The 22,202-nt window shown below is 40.2% G+C and overlaps 1 protein-coding gene across 1 annotated transcript in view; it reads left to right on the top strand.

The window, feature by feature from the left end:
• The window catches only part of MCM8 (minichromosome maintenance 8 homologous recombination repair factor), a 36,593-nt gene extending 21,085 nt beyond the window's left edge, over positions 1–15,508 (top strand). The window contains exons 12-18 of the mRNA XM_014581856.2: positions 3,186–3,327; positions 5,044–5,239; positions 9,336–9,555; positions 9,852–10,061; positions 11,247–11,323; positions 13,069–13,258; positions 15,067–15,508. Coding sequence (XP_014437342.1) covers positions 3,186–3,327; positions 5,044–5,239; positions 9,336–9,555; positions 9,852–10,061; positions 11,247–11,323; positions 13,069–13,258; positions 15,067–15,159 — 1,128 coding nt within the window. The 3' untranslated portion in view covers positions 15,160–15,508. The remainder of the gene's footprint in view (positions 1–3,185; positions 3,328–5,043; positions 5,240–9,335; positions 9,556–9,851; positions 10,062–11,246; positions 11,324–13,068; positions 13,259–15,066) is intronic.
• The last annotated feature ends 6,694 nt before the right edge of the window (positions 15,509–22,202 follow it).

The following is a 22,202-nucleotide window of genomic DNA, read 5'->3' as shown; positions in this document are numbered from 1 at the left end:
AGAGTCAGATGCTACAGGTAGAAAATCAATCATTTAGTGTTTGGCCTTTTGCTTATAAAATGCAATGGAGCCAGTCTCCTGCCACACAGCCTGCACAGGCAGACAGTAATGAAGCATCACCCATTTCCCCAGTCCCTTTTCTTGTATTTAGCTTTGCTTTGCTAGTCTTTATTGTTGTGATGTGACCTCACCTATGAGCAGACTAGTTCAGGGAAATAAATAAAGCAAAGCCACTCATCCTCCCTTCACACCAGGGCATTAACAATATATCTGGCTTCAAGAACAGTCTTAACAGAGGTAGAGGATCTGTCCATATACATCTTCACTGATTCTGAGTCCAAGCAAGGCAACTTATGGTCCCTAAGATTCTGCCTCTGCTAATGGGAGCCTAGTGGTTTTTCCCTCCTGGGTTTATGATGGCTCCAGAGGTGCTGCCTGCTGGAACTTGTGGTTTCCCCGGTGACACCTGGTCAGCTGACTGTAATGTTCTTTCTAAGAAGGCCCATGACCCCTCCCCCTCTCCCCACCTCCTTACTTAGTGTGGAAAATGTTACTAGGTCAGGGGCTCCTTGACCCTTGGGTAAATGGTGCCTTTGGCTGCTGAATCTTTCCTCAGGAGTTGGGAACCCTGGCTGTGCACCAGAATCACCAGTTGCCAGTAAAACAAAGTTCATAATAAAATGAAAGCAGGATACTTAACTGGAATCTGCAGGAAATGGCATGTGTGTGGATCTGAATTGTCGCAGGTTTTTTTTCTGTCTTTGTAGCAGTGTGTGTGTAAAAAAAAAAAAAAAAATTTTAATTAGTAAATTATAGGTAGAAGGCTGGTGTAATTCCCAGTGTCCTATTTTATTACCTGTACAAATCTTAAAATTTAAATTACAATATACAAAAATTCCACTTTTTTTCTTTTATTTAAGAAATGTCTCTTGGCAGGTGATGGTTCCAAATACATTTAGTGGTACTAAAAAGTGTTAATACCAAGAATGACACTGGCAGTTTTCCCTGTTTTTTAAACCTGAAGTAATGCCTTTAAAACCATTGGCTTGGGGCCAGCAGGTGGCGTAGTGGTTAAGTCACTGGTCTCCCATGCAACTGATTACGGTTTGAGTCCAGGGGCTTGAAATACTCTGGGTGCTGGTGCGTGCATGCTCAAAATCCTGAGAGGAGAGTGGAGGAGAAAGGATTGCAGCATGGCCATCCCTCCTGGAGGGTAATTTCTTGTTTTCTGTCTCTGTCTCTCCATTGTGCACATGCACTCTATAGCAAAATATATCTCCAAAAAAATAAATAAATAAAACCCTTGGCTCAATTTGGGCCAGCTGGTGACATGGTAGTTAAGGTGGCTAGATCCCACTTGACTGGCTGTGCAGTTTGAGTCCTGAATTCAGTGGCTTGAGGAACACACCGAATGTGTGTGCATGTGTGTTCAAGATCTCAAGGAGCATGGAAAAGGGATTGTGATGTGGCCATCCTCCTTGAAGGGGATGCTTTCTCACTTTCCCTTTCTTTCTTTCCCTTTTTGTGCATGTGCACTGTACCAAATTAACAAAACAGAACAAAACAAATCAATACATTAAAACCCTTGACTCAGTTTTAAAAACAGAAGCTGTAACAGTAAAAATTAAACATTGTCAACAGTGGGGGGTATTAAATATAAACCCCTTTAAACCAGTGTTTCAGCAAATTGGACTCATCCTAAATTATTTACAGCCATTTATAGTTTTAATTTTGTCTTCCTCTGATCATTTAGTAAACCTTGACACTCAAAGCTTTATAAGGTTTCTCAGAAAGACTAACAAATAACAAGTTAAAAGTAATAAAAACAATGACATTTACGGCTATTGAGTCAGCACTGTAGGGTCACTGGAGGTCTGCACAGCAGCTTTGCACGGAGCACTTCCGTGTACCAAGTACCTTAGGTGCCTTGCATACATGATTTCATTTACGCTCCAGGGTAACACTGTCATTAACATAAGGGAGCTGAGGCCCCCAGAGGCCCAAGAGCCACACAGCCAGTGCTTGTGGAGCCAGGATTTAAATGGGTCTGCCTGAATACACAGATCCATGCTTTTGACCTTTTGTGCTATTTAGTTTTTTTTTCTTTTTAAAGAATTACTTATTTAACTTTTTAATTTTACCAGAAGAGAGAGAGAGAGAAGGAAAGTGAGAAAGCAAGCCACCAAGTCTGGGACTCAAACCACATTCAGCCATGTGAGAGTCCAGTGGCCCTCTTTTCTCTCTCTCTTTTTTCTTTTAGAGCAATTTTTGCTTTAGGGCACATGCACTCACCGGAGAGAGAGACAGACAGAGACAGAAAGTGAGAAATCATCCCATGGGGGGGATGGTCACACTGCAGTCCCTTCTCTCTCAGGACCTTGGGCACACATGCACACATGCCTGGAATGAGTTTTAAGCCTCCGGATCCAGGACTCGAACTGTGGTTGACTAAGGGAGTCCAGCAATGTAACCATTATGCTATCCACTAGTCCCTCCAGTCTTTCTTTCTTTTAAGAGAGATTTTTGCTATAGTATGCGTGTGCTTGCCGGAGACACAGAGAGACAGAAAGCGAGAAATCATCCCCTAGGGGGATGATCACACCAAGTCCCTTTTCCTCCACTCTCCTCTCGGAATCTTAGGCATGTGTGCACATGCACCTGGCTGGGTTGAGGACTCGAATCGCGGTTGACATGGGAGTCCAGAGATGTAACCATTAACACCATCTGTTGGTCTCGCTGTTTATTTTTCTGATCTACCATAGCTTGTCTGTTCAGAAGGTGGGTACTTATTGAACCATTTTATTACCTGATGTTTGAAGGATTGGAGCCTTCAAAATTAAAATTGGCATTTTTTTTTTTCGCTTCCATTTGAAGATGAGGCATAAAATGGAATTGTGTTGTGTTCACGTGACCATATGTTTCAGAGTCAAGACTACCTTGGCTTGATTTGAGTCCCAGCTTCCTACCTTTATTGATGTGTAGTTCTTCCCTCACTCTTTGTAGGCCTTGGATTCAACATCAGTAAATGGGACTATATAATAACACCTTTCTCTTGTGGTGGTGAAGATTTCAAGTAAACTTGTTAGAGTACCTGGCACATAGCTAACATCTGTGAGCAATTCCTGCTAGCTGGATGATTCTTTGGAACATTTTGGATGATTCTCTTCAACTCTCCATTTTCTTAGGCAGTATGCAACGTTGCTCCACGTGGTGTGTATGTTTGTGGTAACACCACTACCACCTCTGGTCTGACTGTAACTCTTTCAAAAGACAGTTCCTCTGGAGATTTTGCTTTGGAAGCTGGTGCCCTGGTACTTGGTGATCAAGGTGAGAGACCAAAGGGAATAATAATTAGTAATTTTTGGGATTTTCTATAAAAGCTTTTTTTTTTCAATTAATTTCTTTCTGTTTGTTCAAGAGGCATTTGGACAGTACCAGCCTAACCAGTGGTAAAGGCAAGGCTTGAGATAATCACAGTCAATTAAGAAGAAAAGAACAAGGTTTAACTGGAGGGTCAGGCCAGCTGATGATGTGGGGGTTAAGGTGGCTGGATCCCACATGGCTGAATGTAGTTTGAGTCCTAGAGAGGGTGGCTTAAAAAAACACCCCAGGTGTGTGTGTGCATGTGTGGCTAAAATCCCAAAAGGAGAATGGAGGAGAAAGGATTGTAATGTGGTTATCCTTCTAAAGGAAACTTTCTCACTCTGTCTCTCCATGTCCTTGGTGAGTGCACATGTCCAGTAGCAAACTTAAACTATAGAGTCAACAATAGGAAGGAAGAACAAAGGAAATTCAACATGAGGTTACTGGTTTATTGTTATGAAGTAGAGAATCCAAAAATTGAAGCAGAAGTGGATCAAAAGATATAAGAAAATCTTGAAATAAGCAAAAGACGGTTGGCAGTTATTTCCCACTTACACTTCTGAGCTCCTAAGGCTTGGCTGCATATACAGTAGACACAGAGTGGTTTAACCACAGCAAGGCCTTCAGAGATGACCTCCTAATTGCTAACCCAGCTAGTATAGAGAAGAGGGGAAAAAGTGTTATAAGGTAATGTAACTTACAACTTTTTTTTTTTTTTTGAGAGATTTTCACTGTAGGGCGCGTGCGCTCGCCAGACAGAGAGAGACATAGAGACAGAAAGCGAGAAATCACCCCCCAGGGGGGATGGTCACGCTGCAATCCCTTCTCCTCCATTCTCCTCTCGGGATCTTGGGCACGCACGCACATGCGCCCGGCATGAGTTTTAAGCCACTGGGTCTGGGACACGAACCGCGGTCTACTAGGTGGGAGTCCAGCGACATAGCCATTACGCTAACTGCTGGTTCCCGTAACTTACAACTTTTGAGGCTCACTGTCATCATCTTCATTTTTGTAGCCCCTGCAATACAGTGGCTTATCTATGGAAAATTCCAAATAAATACATTTTACACGAAACTTATGTAAGATCAGTGTATTTGCTATAAAACATTTAACTACTAACAATAAATGAAAATAATTTTTTAAAGAGATTTTGCATGCACTCGCTGGAGGGAGACAGAAAGTGAGAAATCAACCCCCAAGGGGGTGACCATGCCACAGTCCCTTCTCCTCCATTCTCCTCTCAGGATTTTGGACACACATGCACATGCACCTGGTGTGAGTTTATTAAGCCGCCGGGTCTGGGACTTGAACCATGGTCAGCTAAGTGGGAGTCCAGCCATGTAATCATAACTCCATTTGCTGGTTTTCCTCCCCCCATTTTTAAGGTTTTTACCATAAGGCATTTGTACTTGCTGGCTAGAAAGCAAGATAGGAGAGGGAAAGTGAGCCTCCCAGGGGGGATAGTTATGCTGCAATCCCTTCTCTATTCTTCTCCTGGGATTTTCAAGCCTCCGGGTCTGGGACTTGAACTGTGGTTGGCCATGTGGGAATCCAGTGCTATAACCAGTATGCCATCTCCTGGCCCTGGAAAGAATTCTTTATTGTGGAATAGTTTATAGCTTGTAAAATTTAGAAGTTAACCAAAGAAAATGTTTTCTATTTAATTCTCTGTGATTATAGGTATTTGTGGCATAGATGAATTTGATAAGATGGGGAATCAACATCAAGCCTTGTTAGAAGCCATGGAACAGCAAAGTATTAGTCTTGCTAAGGCTGGCGTGGTTTGTAGCCTTCCTGCAAGAACTTCCATTATTGCTGCTGCAAATCCAGTTGGAGGACACTACAATAAAGCCAAGACAGTTTCTGAGAATTTAAAGTAAGTCTTTTCAAATATTTAAGTGAATGAATAGTTCACAGGAGTTACAAATGTCCAATAAATGTACAACAGTGTGCTTAAACACTACAGATTAAAACAGTGGTATACCCTGTATCTACCAGAGGGGCAGATGTTTAAAAATATTAAGGGCTGGCCCTGTGGCCTGGTGGGGCTCCTTTAGAGCTGAATCACACAGGGCTGACTATGCATTTTGAATCCCAGCCCTGTGGCTTGAAAAACACACCAGGAGCATGTACATGTGTACCCCAAAACCTGACAGAATGGAGAGCTGGAGGAAAAGGGAAGTGTGGTGTGGCCATGCTACATTGGGGAGTGCTTTCTCCCATCCCTCTCTGTCTCTGCCACAATATTAAGAATATGTAGTATTAATAATTATTGATGGGACCAGCAGGTGGCATAGTGGTTAAGGCACTGGACTCCCACATGGTCAACCACAGCAGCTTGAAACCCATGCCAAGCATGTGTGCGTGTGTGCCCAAAATTACAAGAGGAGAATATGGAAGAAGTTATTGTGGCATGACCATCCACCCTGGGGGGGTGATTTCTCGCTTTCTGTCTCTCTCTGCAGCAAGTGCATGCGTTCTATAGTGAATATAATAATAATGATAATAGTTGTTATTATTTTCATTATTATTGGCAAAGAAATGGAGAAATGAGTTCTCAAATACACAATTTAGTTTGAGATTTTGCTATAGGGCACATGTGCTTGCCAGGGAGACAGAAAGAAAGTGAAAACTCACCCCCACAGGGGAAATTGCTATGCTGTAATCCGTTCTCCATTATCCTCTCAGGATTTTGGGCAGGCATGCATGCACATGGACCTGGCATGAGTTTTAAGCCATCAGGTCCAGGACTCGAACTGCAGTTGACTCTGGGAGTCCAGTGACATAACTTGCCCTATGCAGTCTGCTGCTCCCCACAATTTAGTATTTTGGAGAAACACTTAACCTGTTCTTTACAACTTTAAATAAACATTCTTTTTGTCTCAGTCATTCTACTTTTAGGAATCTTGCTCATAGAAATAGTCCCATGAGTACACAACAATGTTTACAGGGTGGGTATTACAGCATGACCAGCCAAAGAGTGGAAATAATTTAAAACTATAGTAAGACCGTACGGTAGAAAATTGCAGTCATGAGAATGAAAGTGGCTTTGTATATATCAATAAGGGAATGTGTCTGTGCTTTATCAGAAAGTGGTAAGAGCATTGTTACATAGCTAGCTAGCCAGTGGTGTGTTGGTTAAGGTGGCCGGATCCCATATGGCCAACTGTGCAGTTCAAGTCCCAGACCTGGCAGCTTGAAAAACAAGCAGGCATCTATACATGCCATGCCCAGAATTCCAAGGGGAGAATGGAGGAGAAGGGATTGTGAAGGGATTGCAGAGTGGCCATCCCCCCAAGGGGTGCTCTCTCACTTTCCCTTCTTTCTCTGGCAAGTGCATGTGCCCTATAGTAAATTAAAAATAAATAAATAAATAAAAGAGTCTTGTTACATACTTGTATACTTGTGGTGTGTTCCCACTGTGTTCAGAAACAACGTTTATGTCTGTGTGTGTGCTTTCTCTTATTGGTTCTGTGCAGGTTGAAGGAGAAAATAAATGCAAGTAATGTAAAAGTAAGAAAAAGACGAGTGTTAAATACAAAAAAAATGAGAATCTTCAGTATAGTGGGGAGAAGGCTGATTTCCTACTGTTTAATAATGTATACATTTAATAGAGTAGTCTTTGGTACATAGAAAAGTACTTGATTATGCTTCAAGATCTGGGCTATTTCTCTGTCACCACCACCAAAAAATGTCATCCTGTTTGTTTTTCTTTGGTTCAGTGTCAAAGTGCTGCATTAGAAAAATCCTATTGAACAGAAATCCAGGGAACTTGGATTCTGGTTTTTGTAGATGTTGAATATTCCTAATCAAAAAGTCCAAAATCTGAAATGCTTCAGAATACCCCCTCCACACACAAACACACACAAACTGTTTAATGCCAGAGGATGCATGCACAGAGAAGGGGAGAGGGAGGGCATACTCCCAGGGCCTGGCTATGCTGCAGTCCCTTTTCCTTCAGTTCTCCATCCTGTCAGGAGCCCAGCCATGTGTGCAAACCCAGTGTGTTTTTCACACTTATGAGACTGGGACTTGAACCCTGGTCACCCATGTTGACGTCTTTCTCCCTCTGCACAGCACCTAAATGCTGGACTATGAGATTGGCCCCCAAAACTTTTTGAGTGCTGGCATGATGCCACCTGATCTCATTGAGCAGGTCACGGTCAAAATGCTGCAGTTCAAAAACACTGCATAAAATTACCTTTAGGCTATGTGTAAAAGGTGTATGTGAAACAAATGAATTTCATGTTTAGACTTGGGTTCTGTTCCCAACATATTGCATCATGTGTATGTAAATATTACAAAATCAAAACTACAAAATCTAAAAGAAACATTTCCAGTCTCAAGTGTTTCAGACAAGGGCTACTCAACTTGTATCACAAACCTGCTTTGGGGCCTTGGTCAAATTCTTCAATCACTCTGTATTTCATTGTGTTTGTGTGTGTGTCTCAAATAGAGGAATTACCTACATAGATGAGTTTAGAGGAAATGACTAAATAGAACACAACACTTTTATGATAATAGATACATAGATGCTCTTTCAAGAAAAAGTAGGCTTTTTCTTCTAAGTGGAACATAGATGCTTTGGAAGACTCGCTGTTTTGGTGAGGCAAAAGCTTAAGAACTACTCAACTAGAGAATTTTGATGTACTCGGGTACTTCAAAAAGTTCATGGAAATGGAATTAAAGTATGAGTTTATTAGTTTTCTTTTTCTTTTTGTCAGAGGGCACATGTGCTTACCAGAGAGGGAGAAAGCACCGCCTGTGGAGAATGGTTACACCACAGTTCCTTCTCCGTCATTTCTCCCTCCTCAGGATTTTGGGCACACAGGCACATAGGCACACACACCTGGCTTGTTTTCAAGCCACTGGGTTCAAGGCTCCAGTGGTGTATAGTCAACTTTGTGGATCTGGCTGCCTTAACCACCAGACCACCAGCTAGCCCACATAATTTTTTCTATTTTCCACGAACTTTTTGAAGACCCCTTGTATTGTAGAGTGCACTGAATGAACGACCACCAAAGACAGATTAAGTTTAAAGGGAGTCTTTATTAGCTGGCCAGTGACTACAGTCTGAGACTCCGGGGCGGGTGGGAGTAGAGGGGCGAGAGTCAGAACTGCAGCCCCTACCGAAGTTTGAGTAGTCTTTTTGTAGGGGTCAGTTACCAGGGGTTTCTATGTAAGCAGTTACAGAAGCTGAATCAAGCAGGTTAATTATTTCTGAGGGGAGTGGGGTTTCCATGCAGGCAGTTACATTGCTAAACAAAAGGGTTTCGGGCTAGTTAGCAAAGACAGTAGCAGGTTATAGGATGTCGTCCCAGATATGGTTTTCTGTATGTCTAGCACAAGCTCTTTTCTCATGGGAAGAGCAAGCAGGCTTACAGAAGCAGACAGCCATGTTAGGGCAAGGGAACAAAATGGACAAACAGTTGTTCATGTACAAGATCTAATATGCAGTCTTCCACAGTATCATGTAGCATTAATTTCAGTTAGTGATAAGAGAACATGAAGAATTCAGTGGTTTTAAGGGTGTGAAAAAGGGCTATATCCTCAACCTACCAAGGGTAGGTATCTCTAAGTTTTATGCATATATCCAAAAGGCCAAAGTGGGTTAATATAATTAATCCAAGGAGCCAGCAGGTGGCGTAGTGGTTAAGGCACTGGAACTCCCACATGGCTAACCGTGGTTCGAGTCCCGGACTTGGCGGCTTGGTTTTTCACTCTCCCCTCTCTCTCTTGGTTTTTCTCTGGCAAAAGTCATGTGAAAAAATAATAAATAAATAATTCTTAAAAAATTTTATTCATATATATATATATATGAAATCCAAAAGGCTACTTGCTGATTTCTTTACCCCAAAGCATGATTTTAAGTTCTGTATATAAGTTTAGTAGTAAGCAAGTGAGTAAACATTTTCTACACTGTTTTGATGTCAGTCGTTGTTTATTTATTTTCTTTCTTTCATTCCTTTTAGAATGGGGAGTGCCCTGCTGTCCAGATTTGATTTGGTCTTCATCCTGTTAGACACCCCAAATGAGCATCATGATCACTTACTCTCTGAACATGTGATTGCAATAAGAGCTGGGAAGCCCAGAGTTGTTAGCGGTGCCACCATAGCACGTATGAACAGTCAGGATTCAAATACTTCTGTACTGGAAGTGGTTTCTGATAAACCATTATCAGAAAGACTAAAGGTATAAATGCTTCTCCTTAATCATTTCTTTTTTTCTGTTTGAATGTCAGAGTTCAGTGGGTGGCTTACTGTAGAGCAATAATATATAAACTTTCATACCAACACTTAAAGGTAATAGAGTTTATGTAAATTTCCTTTAAAATAGTCAAGTAGAATGAGAACTACAACCACATTATTTGGCTTATATATTTTATATATGTCTTCTAGAATTTTGTATTTATCTAAACACGTTATTTTAGCAGAAAGATTTTATTGCTACTTATCCTTGTCATCTTGGTCTTTTTTCTTATGCTTCAGGTGGTTCCTGGAGAAACCATAGACCCAGTTCCCCACCAGCTGTTGAGAAAGTACATTGGCTACGCCCGACAGTATGTCTCCCCGAGACTCTCCACAGAAGCTGCTCAAGTGCTTCAAGATTTTTACCTCGAACTCCGGAAGCAGAGCCAGCGATTAAACAGCTCACCAATCACTACCCGGCAGCTGGAATCTTTGATTCGCTTAACAGAGGTTTATTTTTACATTTTTCTGGCTTAGATAAGTGGGTAGAATAAAATATGAGTTCTCTTTTGAATAATTTTCTAGGTAATTGACAACGTTTTCCTTCCACTTGAGAAATACTAGGAATGGATAGAGAAACATTTTTTTAAAGATAACGTCCTATCAGTCATATCCCAAGGCCCAGCCACTTCTGAGCACAGGACCAGTTACTGACCATGCAACGTTTTTTTTTTTTAATTTAAATGACATGTAGGAGATTCCTAGAGTCTTTGAAGAGTGGTTAGGTTAACTAGGAATCTAGGATTCCAAATTGAGTGTATGGGAACATAGAATGTGTCAAATATCTTGAGTATTTGGTTTGATTAAATGATTGTTCTGTAAGGATGACGCCTGAGTTTGTAACAGCGGTAATAGTACTCACAGCTGTGGAATGCTAAGAGGACTCTGGATGTTAAAATGAGCTGGATCAGGGCTGGCCCTATGATGTGATCTAGCTGGCTCTGCAGCTAGATCCTATGTGGCTGACTGCAAAGTCTGAATCCTAGCACCACTGGCTTGAGAAGCCCTCTGGGCATATGTGCATGCAGGTCAAAATCCCAAAAAGGGTAAGAGATGAGGAGGGAAGAATGGTGCAGGACCATTCCCCATTGGGAGTGGGGGATTGCTTTCTTCTCTCCCTCTCTTTCTGTCTCTCTCTCTCTCTTTGTCTCTCCATGGTGAGCATACATGCCCTCTAGCAGAAAAAAAAAAAAAAAAAAGCTAGGTCAGAGTTTGGGCTTTTTGTTCCTAAAATCTGATTAATTTTTGTTGTTTAAACAAATTGGTTATGCATAATTTCCTGAAAGTAAAAAGCATAGAAACATTAAATATATTTAATAGTGAAATCTTTTGAACACTCTCAGAAAGATGTTAGTACATAAAAATCAGTTTTATCCATATTTTAAATTAGTTGTATTCATATTCAAGTATTCAAATAACTTTTTAAAATCCTGACTTTTGATATTACATCCTCCCTCCCCATAAAAATTAATTTTGTGAAAAATGAGTACATGAAATAAAATTAGACCTCTATACCCCTTCAAACAATGGTAAATAAATAAATAAATAAATAAATATCTTTTGTATATTACATCTTTTGATAATGGTAAATGTATAAATCTTTTGACATCTGAAGACAGTTGTTTTTGTCCAAAGGCACGAGCAAGGTTGGAATTGAGAGAGGAAGCAACCAAAGAAGATGCTGAGGATATAGTTGAAATTATGAAATACAGGTAAGATCAAAACTTTAAATGCTGTCTTAAATGAAATGCCAGTTATTGGTCCATCTAAAATGATATATTTAGACCAAGGAAAATAACTTAATTTTTTTGGAGAGGTTTTGCTATAGGGCGCATGCGCTCACCAGAAAGACAGAAAGCGAGAAATCACCCCCTGCGGGGGATGGCCACAGCAATCCCTTCTCCTCCATTCTCCTCTTGGGATTTTGGGCATGCACACACACGTGCCTGGTGTGAGTTTAAGCTGCCGGGTCCAGGACTCGAACCGTGGTCAACTACATGGGAGTGCAGCCACATAGCCATTATGCCAACTGCTAGTCCCAGCAAAATTACTTTTATTTATCCCATTAAATTATTTATTTTCCTCTAACCAAGCTCTGCTTTCTTGGTTGAAGATATTTCTGAATGTATAAATAATCTTTTTTCTGAGAGATTTTTGCTACAGGATGTGTGCCCTTGCCAAAGAGATAAAGACAGAAAGCGAGAAATCACCCCCCTCAGAGGGGATGGCCACATCACAATCCCTTATCTAGTCTCCTCTCGGATTTTGGGCACACACACCTGAGTTTCAGTCCACTGGGTCTGGGACTCAAACCATGGTCCACTATGTGTAACCATTTTGCCATCTGCTGGTCCCCACCAAATTTTTTAATGTAAAGATTATAGGGATCAGCATTTAGGGGACCAGCCAATGATGAAATGGTTACATTGCTGGGCTCCCACATAGTGGACCATGGTTTGAGTCCTGGACCCAGCAGCTTGAAACTCATGCTGGAAGCGTGCCCAAACTCCCGAGAGAAGAAGAGAGAAGGGATTGCAGTGTGGCCAACACCCTGGGGATGATTTTTTGCTTTGTGTCTCTCCAGCAAGTACATGTAACCTATAGCAAAAATCTCTCTTTAAAAAAAAAAAAAACATTATTTTTTTGAATGGATAATAAGTTCACATAGATCTATAGTCAACCCACAGGTAAGTATTTGAGAAGGCTTGCTCCTGTCTTTATTAAATGTCTTGCCTGTTCACCTGGTTGTGAAATTATGTGTGTTCCAGTGAACAGGCTAGAAATTGGCAATAGAACTGGGTTAGAGAGGATAGTTAATTATATCTTTAACTATTGAGTTGTAGGAAGTCATGGCACATTTTTGCATAGAAAAAATACATCATGACTTTTTAACAACCTAATAGTATTTTCAGATTTCTAGATAAAACTCACTGTCAAGTGCATATTTCCTTCCTTAGTGATATTATGATATAAGAGAAAGCAAAGAACCGAAGGTAATAGGCATATCCTTTACTGTTTAACCATTGCTACAAGTCAATATAAGCCTTCTAGTTTATTCTGCAGTATCTTTAAATACTCTTTGTCACATGCCATACCAGGAGATGGGAACTTGTCTTTACCTATTAAAGCCTAAATTTATTAAGTGTAGTATTTATTTTTTTCATACATCAAGAAGAATGCTCCAAATACTTATAGTTTTTCAACTTTGTGATCTTATGCATTTCTCTCAAGATTTAGAAGTTTCTTAAAAACAGTTAACTGTCTAAAATATTTTTATCCTCCCTAAAGTTCATACTACAGTGAATTTCCAAGTGACCACTCAGTCAACACATGCTTAAATATTTGCTCAATGAGCCTCATAGCTCCTCCTAAATTTTTCATCTTACAACCTGGAAACCCAGGAGAAAAATTTCTACCACCACACCACATGGAGTAACATTTTTCTTCCCTCTTTAAGCATGCTAGGTACTTATTCTGATGAATTTGGGAACCTAGATTTTGAGCGATCCCAGCATGGTTCTGGAATGAGCAACAGGTCAACAGCAAAAAGATTTATTTCAGCTCTCAACAACATTGCTGAAAGAACTTATAACAACTTATTTCAATTTCATCAACTTCGGCAGATTGCCAAAGAGCTAAACATTCAGGTATGAGAAATGAAATATTTAATAAGTCTCTTTTTTGTAATAATTTGAGGAGGTCCTTATTTATGTATAGTAGAACAAAACCAGTTTTTATTTAAGATTCACACCTCCTTTTCTTTCTTTCTTTCTTTTTTTTTTTTTTGATAAGTTTTTACTATAGGGCGCGTACGCTCGTCAGAAAGACAGAGAGAGACAGAAAGCGAGAAATCACCCCCCAGGAGGGGATGGCCACGCCACAGTCCCTTCTCCATTCTCCTCAGGATCTTGGGCACGGCACGTACATACTCCTGGTGTGAGTTTAAGCCACCGGGTCCGGGATTCGAACTGCGGTCGGCTATGTGAGAGTTCAGTGACATAACCATTACGCTAACTGCTGGTCCCCCACACCACCTTTTCTTCAGGTTTTTCAGGATCTTGATGGTTAGAGGGAAGTACTTTAATGAGACTCAGTCTCCATTTGTTTCTGATAGTCCCTTATGAGCAAGTCACTTTATAGGTTGGAACCTCAGTTTCCTGGTCTCTTAAGTGGATGGGATTCCACCTCTTATTCCTACTAAAAGTTCTAGTGTAAATCAATGTAATTCCACTTTAAATAGGTAAAATAGTTTATATGGAAAACTGCCCATTGAATTTTTAAAAAATTTTTTTAAAAAATTAATTTTGGGACCAGCAGATGCCATAGTGGTTATGTCATTAGACTCCTACATGGCCAACTGCAGTTTGCTTTCCAGAACCTGGTGGCTTGAAAACCACACTGGGTGTATGTGTGTATGTGCCTGTGTGCCCACAATCCTGGGAGGAAAATTAAGGAGAAGGGATTATGGTATGGCTATCCCTCCAGGGGGTGATCTCTCACTTTCTCACTATCTCTCTCTCTTCCCCCCAGCAAGTGCATGTGTCCTAAGGCAGAAACCTCTAGGGCAAAAAAAGAGAATTATTTAATTTTATCAATTATTATTATTTAATTTTCTACAGGGCATGTACACTCACCAAAGAGAGAGAGAAAGAGACAAAGTAAGCCACCAGGTTTGGGACTCAAACTGCAGTATGCTGTGTGGGAGTCTAGCAGCTTTACCACCATGCCACCTGCTGGCCTCCCACTGAATTTCTAAGCCATCCTCCTGCCTCATCCTCTAAGTAGTTACAAGAATGTGCCACCATCCCTAACTTTTCAGTGGGCCAGAAATCAAACCGAGGTCTCCCATGGAGCCTCAGACTGCCAAGTAGCAGTGCTTACAGTGCTCACTAGGGCAGCTGGACTTGCTTACTTAATTTCAAAGGCTAGTCTAATTTTATTTGTTGTTTTTTATGTTTTTGCCATAGGGCACGTGAGCCTGCTGGGCACCTGAGCCTGCCAGAGGCAGGGACAGAGAGGGAAAGTGAGAAATCGCCCCCCGGGAGATGCTTGCACCACAGTCTCTCCTCCATTCTCCTCTCAGGATTTTGTGCATGCACACACATGCACAGTTGTTTCTCAGCTGCCAGATTTGGGATTCAAACTGCAGAGTCAGTCATGTGGGATCCAGCACCTTAACTGCTGTGCCACTAGTTGGCCTTAATTTTTGCTTTTAAGCTAAGCTAAAACAAACATAAAAGTATCTTTGAATACTGGAGTTTCTATTTTTATTTATTTTGGCATTATAGGATTCAGAGCTCAAAAGTAGGCAGTTTGCCCTGTAAAAAGTATAAAATAGTTTTACTTGCTCAAGAAACTTGACAGTTGTATATTATTGTTTGGGATTTCAATTTTTAAAAATTCATAGTTTGACATACTACTTCATGTACTAATAACTCTTGATATTGTCTTCCAGGTTGCTGATTTTGAGAATTTCATTGGATCACTAAATGACCAAGGTTACCTCTTAAAAAAAGGCCCAAAGGTTTACCAGCTTCAGACTATGTAAAAGGAGTTTACCAAGTCAAGGCTTTCTGGGCTTCTTAGCATAAAGCCATCTTAATAATTGAGAATATGTTTAAAAAATATACTGTTCTCTGAAAAATGATGTCCCCAAAATGTTGTAGTAGGGAAGAAGTAATAGATATGGTAAACTAATTTAAAGAAGTGGTAGTCATGTGCTAATTTTTTATAACTTTTCCATAAGGCTAAAAATAAATAATTTTATATAAAAGATATAAAGTAATAATAGTTGTACTTTTGATTTGTCTTATTTTTATGAATATTTTACAGTTTTGTGTATCAAATGTCTGAGTAAGCATTCAGATAATACGTAACAAATTACCATGTCTGTGTTCCAATAAAACTTTATTTATGGACACTAAAATTTGTATTTCAAAATCTTTCTGTGTCGGGCTGGCTCTGTGACCCCATGGTCAAGGCAGCTGGATTCCACATGGCTTGGCTATATGGTTAGAATCCCAGACCTGAAAGTTGGGGAAACACACTGGGCACATGTGCATGTGTGTCCAAAATCCTGAAAGGAGGAAGACAGAGAAGGCATCCCAGCGTGATCATTCCCCATGGAGGGATGGTTTCTCCTTTCTCTATTTTTTTGTTTCTGGCAAGGGCACATCCCTTCTAATGTACATAAACACAAGCCTTTACCTGTCAAGAATAAAAAATACTCTGGATTATTTGGAACCATTTAATAATAGTAGATAAGGGACTTGATTTGGCCTGCAGGCTGTAGTTTATATGGTTTTGGTTACAAACAGAAACTGATAAAGCTGGAGAAGTTTGTTGAAAGGATTTTGGTTAGCTCAGGGATCTGTTAGAAGGCCCACTAACCAGAGGTAAGCTTTCTGGAGTAAGTAATTTGTGAAATGGTGCTTAGAATTGGCCTAATAAGGAAGCTGCTACTATCCTGCTGGCACATGGGGCACCAGAGGAGAATGCTACTGGCTCCATGCCCCACCAGTGCTGCTTCTGTACCAGGAACCACTGCCTCTGCAGAAAGTGGGAGGGATGCCCCTTCCGTACCCAAGTGGCAACAAAAGGACTTGTCAGGGGCCTTTTTAAATTGTTGAATACAAAAGTGAAATCTCCTCTAAAAGTATCTGATTGAAGAAGGTTGGATTATATGAGCAGTTTTCAAAAGTTCATGGAAAAATGCATATTAAGAAAAAACTATACATGGATTACAAAATTTCTGCACCCAGAATAACTCATTTAATGTCATGTTTCCATGAACATTCTGAAGTCCCCTTATATGCTCCTTTCATAGGATGTCAGAGAGTTTGCCCAGTTCTACTTTAGGGAGATAAGACCAGTAAAACCAGAATTTCCTTTATTTTATGGGAGGATTCAAATGGTACTGGACTGCTAGCCAAACTCACTCATGTAAAAAGCCAGTAAACACTTTCTAACATATAAGAACCCAGGAAATATAAACCATTGTTGGAGAATCTACTAAGAAAAGTTAGCAAATCAGGAGATAAACGGAAAACAAAAAAACAAAAAAACTGGCAAAGTACATGGAAAGTTTAACTGTAGAACCAAAGCTAAAATAAATGTGAAGATTATTGCCATAGAGCATAATATTAAATACTGATTTTCAAAAAGGGAAGGAGAGAAAAGGTAGATAGCAGTGTAAATATGATGATGTCTTTATTTTTAAAGGCTACAATGAGGGTTAAGAGATCTTTAAAGCTGATAAATCTATGAATAGAATTAAAAGCATTTTTCATAGAAGTCAACACAGATAATATCAACCACAATAAAGTAGTAGACAGGAAAGAGAGAAGGAAATATATAAATTCATCATTGTTCAAAGAGGAAAATAAGGTTAATGTTTTAAGTTACCGAAAAATATAATATAAAACTAGTTTATCAGAAAAAACTGTTTCCATAGATTCTGTATTAGTGTATTTGTTATCATTAATCACTGTGCCAAACAGACAGCCAAAGTCTTTTGCTTCCCTACAATCTAGGTCTCACAGGCACTCAAAAACCGTATTACTGAGGTTAAGGTGATATACTCCCACATGGCTGACTGTAGTTCTAGTCCCAGACCTGGTAGCTTGCTTTTTCACTCTCTCTGGTCAAATTTAATAATAATAATAAATTAAATAATTCCTTTTAAAAAAACATATTACAAACCCAACAACCATAAACCCCATCTGTGTTCCAACAATGGGGACATTTGGGCCTAACAGTTTACCCCACTGTGATAATGTCTCTGCCCTAACTTTTCCTTTGCTGCTTCTGCCTCCTGGATCTTAGCATTGGTTTCCTCATGTGACCTGCTGTGGCATGGCACGGTATACCCCCTTTTTTTGGGAAAGGTAAGTAAATTCTTTTAAAAGCAGGTGTCTCCAGTTTGTCATCCTGTCATACCTGATTAAATCCTGTGTACAAATTTGAGAACAGAAACATACAAATAAAGCAAAGCAAGAAAACAGTACCTCATGACATCATTTGAACATGCAAAAAGTGCCTAGCTAATCGGGACAGAAGTAAACCTAAACCTGAATATGTCATATTAATACATGTAAATGGGCTAAACTTACCTGAGGCAAAAAGACCTAGATGGGATACAAGATAAACCTAAAGCAAAATAAAAGGATGGACAAAGGTATACCAAGAAAACAAACAAATGAAGGGATGCTAGCTGGTGGTGTGGTTAAGACGGCTGGAACCCACATGGTTGACTGTGTGATTCAGGACTTTGAACCAGCAGTTTGAAAAGCACCAGGTGCATGTGCATGCCTAGAATTCTATGAGGAGAATTGGAGGAGAGGAGATTGCAGTGTGGCCATTCCCCGAGGGGGTGTTTTCTCATTTTCTCTTTTTCTGTGTTTCTATGGTGAGTGCACACACCCTCTAGCAAAAAAAAAAAAAAAGATTTTAGTTAACTTCTCTCAGTTCATGCAGTTAAGTATATGAATATTAAGGATAATAAAAGGTATGAATAGCAGGACCAAGTTACGGCGTAATGGTTATGTCACTAGTCTCCAATGTAGTTGGCTGCAGTTCAAATCTCGGACCCAGCAGCTTAAAACTCATGCCAGGTGCATGTGCGTGTGCATGTGTACATAAAATACCAAGAGGAGACAGGAGGAGAAGGGATTGCATCCTGGTCATACCCCTTGGGGGGTGATTTCTTGCTTTCTGTCTCTCTGGTGAGCGTGTGTGCCCCATTGCAAAAATATCTCTATTAAAAAAATGTATGGGGACCAGCAGTTAGCGTAATGGCTATGTCGCCGGACTCCCACGTAGTCGACCGCAGTTTGCATCCCAGACCCGGCAGCTTAAATTCATGCCAGGTGCCTGTGTGTGTGCGTGCCCAGAATCCTAAGAGGAGAATGGAGGAGAAGGGATTGCGGTGTGGTCATCCCCCCTGGGGGGTGATTTCTCGCTTTCTATCTCTCTTCTCTCTCTGTCTTTCTGGCAAGTGCATGCACCCTATAGCAAAAAACTCTCAAAAAAAAAAAAAGTATGAATAGCAATGAGGTGGATCTACTTAAAAAATACCAGTCTGTACCATAAAAACACAGTATACCTTTTCACATACTCAAGGGATTTACAAATGTTAACCATAATATAAACCTTAAAATTTGTAAAAAGTAAACAATCGAAAACATTTTATTTCAAAGCAATAAAACCAGAAATTAAAAATTCACATGTAGAGCTTCTCTGATCTACCAAGCTAGTATATTGAGTGGGCGTATCACTCTCAGAAAGTGAGAGTGGTAGATGTAAGCAAGCACAGGCTTCAGTCAGTCCCAAAAGCCCAATACATTTTCAAGAGCATGTGAGTCACACTCCCAAGTGTCTGGTCCAGCCACACTGCCTTCCTCTCTCCATCTGAGGCCTCATGGAGAGTTCACTAAGTCCAGCTGACTGAGAAAGAAACCTTTTGAGCCTGGATGGTTCTGCATTATGTACTGGTATAACCCAAAGTAGCCTGTGGTTGTATTATAGAGATCCTCTTAAGGATTATCTTGAAGAACAGTGGCAAAAAGATTTCCTCTCAGAGGGCACAGCTTCAAGCATACACTGTGTAGATTAGCCAAATAGGATTTTCAAGAAACAAGATGGGAAGATTGGTGAAACACGTTAGATTGTATCACATTGAAATTGGAATAAGATCTCTGCCTAGGTAGATAGGGTTGAGATTCCATGGAATAAAGAATACAAGATGAGATGGAGTCACTATAGTCAAGCCTGTAATAAAAATTATTTACTGCTGTTGCTAAAAATAAATTATTAGCTCTCACTACTTGCTTAATAGAAAGCTGCTTGCAGCCTGCCTGAGATAATGACAATTGAAGTGAGCATTTTTTCAAATCATTACTACATTCCAAACAGAGTATAGTCTCCTAGTCTGGAGAGCAAGAGTGCAAAAAACCTTGAGCAATTGTTTGAAAAATGGGAACATGACATGCAGGTTAGCACTTGTATGATAAGAGAGCTTAAATGAGATTACATTTTGGAAGCACAAGGGAAAATAAAAAAACAAGGCTTCATTTTAGACTTGTATAAAACATGATCAAAACTAGAAGCTTTATGGGCCACAGACCTTAGTTAATAAATTAAGATCTGAAGATCTCAGGTCTTGTGTTTTGTAAGCCCACTTCCAAATAGGAGAAAAAATTATATAAATCACCTGATATGGACTCTCTATAAGGGAAATGCATACACAAGTCCCTCCTTGCTGGGATAAAAACGCTTCGCCTCAACTCCTCTTTAGCAATTCATTACTGGGACCTCTCCCTGATTGGGAGCTCTGTGTCTTTCTTCTCTTAATGAACCTTACTTTACCATCCCTTCTTGGTGTCCATGTCTCTAATTCTTCATGAGCGTAAGATGGGTCATTTTGCAGTACTGGTCTTCAGTCTGATCACCCCAAATTCCTGCATCAATATTACAAGGGACTGGGCACATGGCCTGGTGGTTAAGGAAACTGGATCCCACATGGCTAACCATGGTTTGAACCCTAGCCCTGGCAGCTTGAGAAATACACTGGGTGAGTGTGTGTGGGGGCCCAAAATCCTGACAGGATGGAGAGAAAGAGGAAAAGAGACTGTGGCATGACCACATTCCTGTTGGGGGTTGCTTTCTCCCTCTCTTTCTCTTTTATGTCTTTCTAGCAAGTGCACATGCCCACTGGCAAATAAAAATAAATGGTATCGTATTACATGCTTCTCTTAGAGTAAAAGCAAAAAATACTCAAAATGGTTTAAACACCTTTCATGCTCTTGCTCCGTGTTCATGCTCTAACATCAACTTCTACTGCTCTCATGCCCCTCACTTGCTACTTCAACCACAGTGGTGTCCTTGCTGGTCCTTCAACATGCCGAGCACATTCCTATCTCAGGGTCTTTGCACATGCTGGTTATTCTAAATTACATGCTCTCCACCAGGGAGCCACATAGCTCAGTCCCTCAACTCCTTTGAATCATTGTTCAAATATTACCTTTTTAATGACATCTTCCCCTTGATATCTGTTTAGTTTCACTCTCCTCAGCCCTTCTGTCTTTCCCTGCTTTATTTCTCCACAGCCATCAACACCAGCTGGGTTAGGCACTTAGGAGCCCTCCCAGTTAGACTGTCCTGGTATCTCCATTCATTCAAGTAGCCCTTATTTTACATAACAATGGCACCAAAGCTCGGGGAGTTGCTTTGAGGCAATTGCTCTATTTTATTATTAGTTATTGTTACTATCTTACTGGGCCTAATTTATAAATTAAACTTTATTACAAGTATATATGTATAGGAAAAACATAGTATATATATACTACTATATATATATATAGGGTTCAGTGCTATCCAGAGTTTCAGGCATCCACTGGGGGGCTCGCATAAGGGGAGACTACTATAATTCACTCTCTTACTTAACACGGGGTTCAAATCTAAATCCAATAGTTTTATTTTTTCCTATCTAGGCTGTTTGTGTATTAACTACAGTGATTTAAACCTGTGTCTTATTTAAATGATGAGTTATTCAAAAACTCTTTGCCTTTTAATGCCAGCATTCCTATTCGTCTTTTTATTTTTTAAATTTTTGCTATAGGGTGGGTGCACTTGGCAGAAGGAGAGAGGGAAAGTGAGAAATCACCCCCCAGGGGGAAAACCACACCACAATCCCTTCTCCTTCATTCTCTTTTCAGAATTTTACCCATGCACACACACCCGGTGTGATTTCAAGCCCCCTCATCCCCAGTCTGAGACTCAAACAGTGCAGTAGCCCATGTGGGATCCAGCTGCTTTGACCTCCATGCCACCTGTTGGTCCACTCCTGTTAGTCTTAATTTTCCTTGACTCCTAGAAAAATAATTTTGCTTTCCTAGATTGCATTAAATTCCAATCATTAATATTTATGTAAGACTCATCTGCAAAACTACTCTTTCCATGTATCTTCATTTTTTTCTGGTCCTGGGAAATAGAAAGTGACCCAAGTTTATTGTGTCCCAGACTGAACAACTTAATAGAAAAAACAAACACTATACTTCATTGTATGCCTGATATGAGTAGGGCAAACATATTTCTACAGTTTGTGAATTTATCAATAGAAATATAAATAATAGATTTGGAATAGAGTTTTCTTTTCAAAAAGCTCATGCTTCTAATAAAAGTGACAAGTGAGGGGTCCAGCAGGTGGCATAGTGGTTAAGGTGCTGAACTCCTACTTGGCTGACCATAGTTCAAATCCCAGACCTAGTGGCTTAAAAATCATGCTGGGCTTGTGTGCATTCATGCCAAAGACCCCAAAAGGAGAATGGAGGAGAAACAATTGCTGTAGTCATCCCCCTGCAGGGTGATTTTTCACTTTCCCTTCCTCTCTGTCTCTCTCTGGAGAGTGAGTGAACATGCCCTATGGCAAAAACCTTAAAAAAAAAAAGTGGGAAGTGAGAATAAATGATTTGGTTGCACCATTTTAAAGACTAAAAACAAACTAGGAATTTTTAGCAAAGATGTAAAATGTGTTGATATTTAGTGCACTTGTATTGTCAGCATTTTGCAATTTACCAAGAAAAGTAAAAATGT

Source organism: Tupaia chinensis, unplaced genomic scaffold (genome assembly GCF_000334495.1).
Source record: "Tupaia chinensis unplaced genomic scaffold, TupChi_1.0 Scaffold140845_1, whole genome shotgun sequence".
NCBI lineage: Eukaryota > Metazoa > Chordata > Mammalia > Scandentia > Tupaiidae > Tupaia > Tupaia belangeri.
Note: the sequence above shows the minus strand (reverse complement) of the source record. Positions and strands in the feature narration are given on the sequence as shown.